Source organism: Nansenia antarctica, assembly GCF_963989245.1.
Source record: "Nansenia antarctica genome assembly, chromosome: 10".
Taxonomy (NCBI): domain Eukaryota; kingdom Metazoa; phylum Chordata; class Actinopteri; order Argentiniformes; family Microstomatidae; genus Nansenia; species Nansenia antarctica.
In genome coordinates, this window is record NC_137680.1 from 20,380,158 (window position 1) to 20,389,162 (window position 9,005).

General features: G+C 46.3%; 1 protein-coding gene across 1 annotated transcript; it reads right to left on the bottom strand.

Annotated features, from left to right (window-relative positions):
• Window positions 1-5,467: 5,467 nt before the first annotated feature.
• cUnh19orf67 (chromosome Un C19orf67 homolog) lies at window positions 5,468-8,782 on the bottom strand (the record flags this gene model as incomplete). Its single annotated transcript, XM_080541061.1, has 7 exons — window positions 5,468-5,606; window positions 5,797-5,955; window positions 6,185-6,451; window positions 7,025-7,125; window positions 7,516-7,648; window positions 7,825-7,948; window positions 8,722-8,782. The coding sequence occupies 7 exons, from the start codon at window positions 8,780-8,782 to the stop codon at window positions 5,468-5,470; spliced, it is 984 nt and encodes a 327-aa protein (XP_080397187.1).
• Between the last annotated feature and the right edge of the window lie 223 nt (window positions 8,783-9,005).

Sequence of the window (9,005 nt, forward strand, 5' to 3'; positions counted from 1 at the left end):
AACTGTCTCCCATACAGGTATGGATGAAGTCTCTCGCAGGCCCAAACTAGACCTAGTGCCTCTTGCTCTGTCTGCGAGTATCTCCGTTCACAGTCTGTCAGGCGGCGGCTCACGTAGCACACAGGAACGTTGATTCCTTTCTGGTTCTGCACCAGGACTGCACCTAATCCTACAGGGCTTGCATCAGCTATTACCTGCGTCGGCGCGTCCTTGTCGAAATAAGCAAGGGTGGTCGCTCTGGCGAGCGCTGTTTTAAGAGCACTGAATGCTTGCTTCTGGTCTGGCCCGAATATGAATGGCGTGTCCTTCCTTGTCAGGCGTCTCAGTGGCTCTGACATTGTAGCAAACTGAGGGATAAATCTGCTGCTGTATCCGACCAGCCCCAGGAAACTACGCACCTCCGTGTCGCTCTCTGGCTCCCGTGCTTCTGTCACAGCTCGCACCCTCTCTTCTGTTGGACCAATGCCCTTCTCTGACAACAGAATTCCCATGAAAATTAGTCTGTCCATGTTGAACTGACACTTCTCTGGATTTAGTGTCAATCCTGCTTCTCTGAGTCTCGCCATAACGGCGTGCAGTCGTTTGTCGTGCATGGCTTGGTCACGTGCATGTATGATCACGTCATCGGATATGTTTTCAACCCCTTCAATTCCAGCCAAGGTATTGGCTATCTCGTGCTGGTATTGCTCGCTAGCAGATGACACACAGAACAACAGTCTTTTGTACCTGTACACGCCGTTGTGCACAGCGAACGTGGTGATCTCACGCGATTCAGGAGTCAGTTCGAGTTGGTGGTAGCCCCACTTCAAGTCTAACTTGCTGAATATGGTCGAGCCATTCATCCCTTGGAGTAGCTCATCCACAGTGGGGATTGGGAAGCGTTCCCTCACTATGGCTTCGTTGGCCCGTCTCATATCCAGGCAGAGTCGGACATCGTTTCCAGGTTTTGGGACAATTACGACCGGATTCACCCACCCATTCAATAATGTCTAAATTCTCCAATTCTTTTATTCTGGACTCTACTGCCCCCCGGAGGTGAAATGGAATTCGCCTGAGTGGCTGGGCTACTGGTTTAACCTCTGGGTTAATGTGTAGACTAACTTGTCTTGTTTTTAGTTTCCCGACTCCACTGAACACTTCAGGGTATTGTTGTTGGAGTGTTTGCTTTGTCTCTGTGACAGCAGCAACGTCGGCACCTATTCTCAGGACGCCCAGTCTCATCGCTGTGTCTTTTCCCAGCAGTGGTTCACCTTTCCCCCTGATTACAATGAATTCTGCATGTTCAGTTTTGTTTCCTATTGACACATTACATGTAAAGGCACCCTTGACAGTTAATGGTTCACTGGAACAATATGAGTACAATTTCCTCTCTGTCTTAGGGACATAGGAATGATACTTAATGTGTTCTGCTTTCACATTTTCCCACACATTTTCTCCTATCACATTGATTGTTGCGCCAGAGTCAATGAGCATTTTCATATTCACTCCTCCCACACAGAAATCTAGTCTCTCTGATAGGGCTGCAACAACGAATCGATGAAATAGATAAAAATCGATAATGAAATTCGTTGGCGACGAATTCCATTATCGATTCGTCGGGTCTTGTTCCATAACAAACCTACTTCCTGTGTCTTGCGGAGCTGTCTCGTGAGTAACGTGCAGTACCGGAGTCCAACAGAGAGGCAGCAGCTGCGCGACATTAGCCTGCGTACTGCGTAGCCTGCCCTAAAGAAGAAGTGATCTCAATCAGTGCCAGGTGTGCCGCGGCGGCTCCATTTAAATCATGGCGGAGAAAACTGCTCGAACGAAGACGTCCAAGGTGTGGGAGCACTTCGCTTTAAAAGCTCCAGAAAAATGTGTTTGCTGCAACATATGCAAAACCGACCTTTAATGGCACGGGAGCACAACGGTGATGCGAGAATACCTCAAAAGAAAGCACGTGACAGTGATGGATGAAGACGGCTCAGCAGGGTAAGTTATATACGTTGCGTTTTGAAGTGAGGATCGTTCGTTTCACTGGCACAGCTGTAAGGCTGTTAGTTCTTCTCGTTTATCTAATAGATTCTCCCTCTTAATGACCTATTGTATTTTTAGCTTGCTATTCGCATTCTATGCCTTCAGCACCGGAGTATGCTCATAGTCACTTGTATTAGTAAGGAGGAGACGCACTTGTGAGGTCTGGCGAAGCGTCAGCTAAATGACTAATGTAATGCGATAGCCAGTGAGTGTTTGCTCGCATTCATGAATTCAACATTGCATGCTATACAACAAACTAAAACAATGCATGCATTGAGTTTTAAAATATGCTATATTATGCATACGCATACTGTCTCATTTCAGAAAAAACCAACTCCCCATGACTGGCTACTTGACTGGGAATAAAGCTCCATGCACACCACAGCAAGCAGCTTATTTGACACTATCTGTCCTCAAGATGATAGTGACTGACATGAGGCCACTATCAATGGTGGAAGATAACGGCTTCAGAGAAATGGTCAAGACCCTCCACCCTGGTTACACTACCCTCAAGGTAGGGTTTCTAACTTTTAACTTTTACATTTTTTCATTTTCAAATTTTTTCTCTGTAGCACTTTGAGATTTGTTTAGAATGTAAAGTGCATTACAAATACATTTATTATTATTATTATTTAGGACCCATTTTACCAAGCTGATGGAGAAGAAATATGAAGAGACATCCCAGGAAGTGAAGATTGCAATAAAGGCCAACAAAAGCAAAATTGCTCTCACCACTGATGTGTGGACAAGTGTAGCCACTGAAGCATACCTCGGCATCACATGTCATTACATCAAAGATGATTGGAAGATGGAGTCAATTTGCCTCACCACCATGCCACTGCATGACAGACACACTGCATCCAACATTGCAGAGTGGTTGGAGGAGGCAGTAACCACCAGGTTTGAAATTCCTCCTAGCAAAATCATCGCCATTGTGCATGACAATGGAGCCAATGTTGTGGCGGCAGCTAACATACTGGAGGAGAAGCATGGGTGGATGTCCGTACGGTGCACTGGCCATACCTTGCAACTCGTGATCAATTCTGCATTGAAGCACCCAAGCATTGACAAAGCTATTGGGGCTGCAAGGTGTCTGGTGGAGCATTTTAAAAGAAGCGAGCTAGCCTGCACTAACAGCGAACACGAAACAGCAACAAATGGCCGCACCTGAGCACAGGCTTGTCCAGGACATAAGCACAAGATGGAACTGCACGTTCTACATGATAAGCCGACTGCTTGAGCAAAGGTGGCCTGTCACAGCAACGCTGTCGGACTCATCTGTCACTCAGAGGGGCAAAAGGTACCTGGATTTGAAACCAGAACAGTGGAACCTGCTGGGAGAGCTTTCCACAGCCCTTGAGCCTTTTGAATGCGCCACAGTTTTCATGAGTGGGGAGAAGTACATCACCATCTCTGCAGTACCTCCACTTGTGAAGGGGTTGTTGAAGTCCACCCAGAGTGCAACCATCGAGTCAGCTCTGGTGCAGGCTTTCCAACGCACTGCTACAGAGCAGCTCCAACAGCGATGGCAGAGGGAGACTTCTTTCTCAGGCACGGCACCAAACACAGTGATCCTCTCCACTGCCCTGGACCCGAGGTTCAAGAGACTTACGTTTTTAACACCTGAAGAAGTCCTGAATGTGCAAAGCAAAGTCCAAACACTGGCACTCTTAGTGAGAAGGGAGATGATGGATGAGAAGCAGCAGCAGCAGGAGCAGCATGACAGTCTCAGCGACCAAACCCTCAGCGACCAAACCGCAACATAGCTTGAGCTAGTCTTAGCCAGGAGCATGTGGACATGCTAACCTTTCTGCATTGCAATGCAAAGTTCCTGTAGAAAGAGGAGAGTGGATTAGACAGACTTGAGGTTCAAGTTGTGCAGTTGAGACTGTTGAAATTGTTCGTTGAAAGCACTTTGAAAACCACTGAGACACAAGAACACTTTATTTTTATTTTTAAACTAGCATTTTCTTGTTCTAGCTAGAGTTCAACTACGTTCAACTACTTCTATTGAAACAATCTAGGTTGTTAAACCTATTTGATGTAGCAAAGCCTTTTTTATTTATATTTATTATTTTTTATTTATTTTGCACATAAAAGAAATCTGTTCTTTTCATTTTTGTCCGATTAATCGATTATTAAAATGATCGTTAGTTGCAGCCCTACTCTCTGACATGTGATTGTCATTAATGGCAAATGCAAAGTCTTCCTCTGCTTCTACATTGTTAACTTTCTGTTTCACTTTCTCGCCTTTAGTGCGGCACACCTTTGCAAAATGATCTTTACCCTGACACTTGTGGCATGTCACGGCGCGTGCGGGGCATTCTGGATCTCGGCCAATGTGATCAGAATTTCCACATCTGTAACACTTTCCATCACTTATTTTTTTATTTTTTTTCCCCCCCCCAGATTTTATCCCTTTTTCACCCAATTTGGTATCCAATTGAACCCAACCTAGCATCCAATTATCCCCTGCCTATTGCGTAGGATCCGCCGCACGACCCCGTGGCCGGCAGCCCCAGAGGAGACCGCCAGGCAGACTAGCTGACTGGCTCCTCGAGCCCAGCACCGTTATTCTGGCACCCCGGGGCGCTGTTGCGCGACGGATCCTTGTCCGGAAATAGTCCTATACCGCCCTCTGGAGCGGCCGCTCAATATGCCGCTCCCTGTGTGCCTCTGCCATATCCGGATCTGGCGAGACCGGGATTCGATCCCAGTCCCCGGTGGGCAGCTTGCACTAGTGGCTAGTGCTTAGACCGCTACGCCACCGCGGGGCCACTTTCTATTGTCTCTGTTCGGTTTACCTTTCTCGTTCCAGTTTTGCCATCCCTTTTTTCCATTGTGATCAACTCGGTTAACAGTCTCCGAAGTAGCTCTGGTCGTTGTGCATGACATGTCCGCCATTTGCTCCTCGATGCTCTCACAACGAGCAGCTATTTCCATTGAAACTGCTAATGTCAATCCACGACCCTCTTCCAAAAGCTTCCTACGCAGATACTCTGATGTTCCTTTGCTTAGAATTGCATCCCTTATCTGGTTATCAGAATCTCCCCCATATCCACAGTCTCTCACAGCTTGTCTCAGGCGTGTAGCAAATTGCTGCACTGTCTCACCTGGTTTCTGGTGCATCTTTTGAAACGCGTACCTTGCTAGCGCTGTGTTGACTTGGGGCACGAAGTAGGCGTTCAAAGCCTCGACCGTCTTCATGTAGTCCGTTGCATCACCGTTGTCCGGTAAAGTTGAAAAAACATCCTGAACGTCTGGTCCAGCTAGATGTAGTAATAGTGCACGTCTCCTTTGCTTTGTAGTATTAGGTGAATCGTCATCCAAGATGAGCCCTTTTCCGTCCGCATATAGCTCGAACAATGTTAGCCAACGCTTCCATCTCGGACCTAGCGTGGCTGGCTCTGTGTATAAGTACGAACAACATGCTGAACATAACACTATTAGCTTAATGTAACACAGTACAACCCTCTGGACTGGAACACAACAGCGCCTCCAACAGGCGGTCGGTGGCAGTGCAGGTAGATGGCTCCTCTCCCAGACACAACAACTTGTGGAACTGAGCCTTTGGAAGCCCACTCAAGATCCTGGAACACACACTGAGCTATTTCAACATTGTCCTCATTGTTGCTATTATCCTAGCTTATCCTAGCTTATCCCATGTTGAAGAAGTGGTGAGTAATGTCCTTAGGTATGATGGTCAGATAGTAGCAGTGTGTGTGTGACATAATACCACATCTGACAGGTGTGTGTGTGTTTAAATGAATGACAGCGTACCAGTCGTAGAAGTCTTCTGTCTTCTGGAGCGTTTGGACCCACTGACCGATGTACCACATTCTGACCACGTTGCCGGTAGCAACCGGCTCCTCACTGTCACCCTCGACGACGTTCCCCTCTATCGACTTCTCTGGGACGTCCTCGTAGCACAGGAAGTAGCTGCTCGGGAAACACACACGAGGTGAGAACCCGTCTGACTATTCTGAGATCTGAAGATCTTTCACATGCATGTGGTCCTAAAATATTCTTAACCCTAATATCATACACTGCCTAATACCACCATCTAATAATTACACTAGTCCAGCAAACTGAATTTAAACAGTTTGAGGTTTTAATCATGTCATTATTCTCTCTCTCTAAATGGAACTCTCCTTTGAGCTTCACTCACTAGTCTGTAGTGAACGCTCCCGCTTTCCCTGCCACTGGCATGTCCTCCATCTCTCTCTCCGTCTGTCCGACTGTCCCCCCTCCCTCTGTCTCCTGCTGCTGCTGCTGCTGCTGCGGTGGTCTCTCTTGGGGTCTCTTCACGTTCCAGCGCATGCGTTTGTACAGGCCGGTGTTCACCCCCGCCAGGTACAGGGTCGGCTGGCAGTAGCGGAATATGGAGATCGTCGTACTGCCTATCTGACATTGGCCTATGAAGAAGTATGAGATGCTGGAATGGACAGAGATGGAGAGAGGGATCAATAAATGGTTGATGAGGGATAGGGGAGGGATGAATGTGACGAAGGAGAAATTAAATGAGGTAATGATTATTGTTATTATTCATCTTTACATTGACAGTGAATGAATGAATGAATGAATGAATGAATGAATGAATGGTCTTTATTGTCATTGCTACAGTACAGGTACCAAACAACGAAATTTAGGAGGGGTGGCTCCCCTGGTGTTAGGAAAGAAAAAAAATAACTTTTTAAAAAAATCACAAGAAGGGAAGGAGCTGGTTTACATAAATAAAGGCTATGTACACTATCCACTATACTATACTGTACAGATAGACGACTAGGGTTGTCATATTGCACAATCGTGTTATTGCACATTTATTTAAAGTGTCGCAGTTTGCAGGCTTGAAATGTACACATTTGTGCCTCAGCACTGCACCTGATTTTTTCAGTCCAGCAGCTGCCATCAATGTGGCTCACTGAGACCAAGATGTCTTTTTCAGGGGTGCACTGCTTACTTAAGTAAGTGAGTGTGTGTGTGTGTGTGTGTGTGTGTGTGTGTGTACCTTTCTGGATGAGACTCATCCAGAGAGAAGACGTTGTAGCTGCCGTAGGTCAGTATAAGACGCTCCAGGCAAGTGCACAGCTTTTGAGAGAAGTCTAGCAGCTGCATGGACAACAAACATTCACCAGACACAAAATCACTCAATACAGAGCGCTTTCTCAGTAATTCTCTTTCGCTGCCTTAATCTCTCCCTATAAAGCTGTCAAACGTGTGTGTGTGTGTGTGTGTGTGTGTGTGTGTGTGTGTGTGTGTGTGTGTGTGTGTGTGTGTGTGTGTGTGTGTGTGTGAGTGTGTGAGTGTGTGTGTGTGTGTGTGTGTGTGTGGAGGGGGGGTTCAGTGGCAGTGGACGTAGAAATGTCTCATTGGAGGACAAGTTCATTGTAATGCACATCCGTGATTGATACCATTCCTTATTCAATCCCATGTGTTACAATGACCCGGTCCCGCGCATATTATGCCTCCACCAGCATCCAAAGGTGTGTAGTTTCTTACTCGAGAGCGTATGTAAGTGTGCTGGGGCAGGGAGCTGCGCGCGGTGGACTCCAGGTAGCTGAAGAGGGGCTTACAAACGTGCAGGAACGTAGGCACCACGCGGGCAAAGCACTCATTCTGCAGATAGTCACCTCTGTACACGGAACAGACGCACACGCACGCACACGCACGCACGCACACACACACACACACACACACACACACACACACTCACTTATTGTATTATGAATAGCCTTTCTGACAAATAAATAAAACATTTAAACAGTGGAGTATCATTATCTAACTTCCCCCCGTTCATTGACCCCCTACCTGCACACCAGGAGTCTCTGAAAGTTCTCAGCCTTATTCAGGAGGTACTTGAACAGCCGTTCGATGGATCGCAGTTCATCATCCATCATCTTCATCTTCTCCTGCCAGGAGTCACATGACTCCTCTTTGCAGACACAGGGTATATACAGGAATCTGGAGGTTAATAGGCTAGGTGCACGATCTCACTACTTCCTGAAAGGCAACTGGTATGAACATATCCTGTCTCACTCTATTGGTTTAATTGATTAATCAGCTGTGTGGTAAACCGTTGGAACACACAGTGCACAGCTGATTAATCAATTAAACCAATAGAGTGAGACAGGATATGTTCATACCAGTTGCCTTTCAGGAAGTAGTGAGATCGTGCACCTAGCCTATTTCAATACCTTTCTAAGACTTTTTAAAGACCTTGTCAATACTTTTCCAGACCTCACCGCCACTTGGAGCTGTAACCGTTGACATCAGTGACACCTTTAACTTAACAGTTTTAGTTTGCAATAGACTAGACCACTATCATACAACACAATGTCCGGTTCATCTTTGTTTTTTAATAAAACTAATACATTCACGAACTTTTACTAAAAGTTCAAACTCTTTGGACAGTCTAATTCAGAAAAATACCCACAAAATTCAAAAGACAAAATACTTTTTAAATACTTATTAAGGGTCTTGATTTTCCCAAAATTGATTTATCAACTTTTAATACTTTTCAAGACACCGCGGATACCCTGAGAGGATACCCTGCGCCAAAGCCACATGTCCACCTGGATAGCTACAAATGCATGTGGGCAGTTAGCTTTGCTCTCTCAAGCCACTTTCCCTGCTACGGAAATATGCAATAGGTGTTATCTACATTTGAAGGTTAATTAAAGCAGCTATGATTTTAGACTGATTCACCTGTTTTAATCACAATGTCTGGTAATACTTCAGACATTGTCAACGTGTCCTCCTGCGCCATGCTTTCCTCGGAGGCCTTCACTGTACGGTGGCCGACAAGGGCAAACGCGCTGCAAAGACCGAATGCATTCTCCTAAATGCATTCGGTATTTGTAGCGCGTTTGCCCTTGTCGGCCACCGTATCACTGACTTTGCGGTCAACTCCATCATCTCGGATGAGACCTCGATATCCATCTGCGTTTCTCAAAGCTAGCAGCAAGCCAGATACATTGCCGACAAAACAA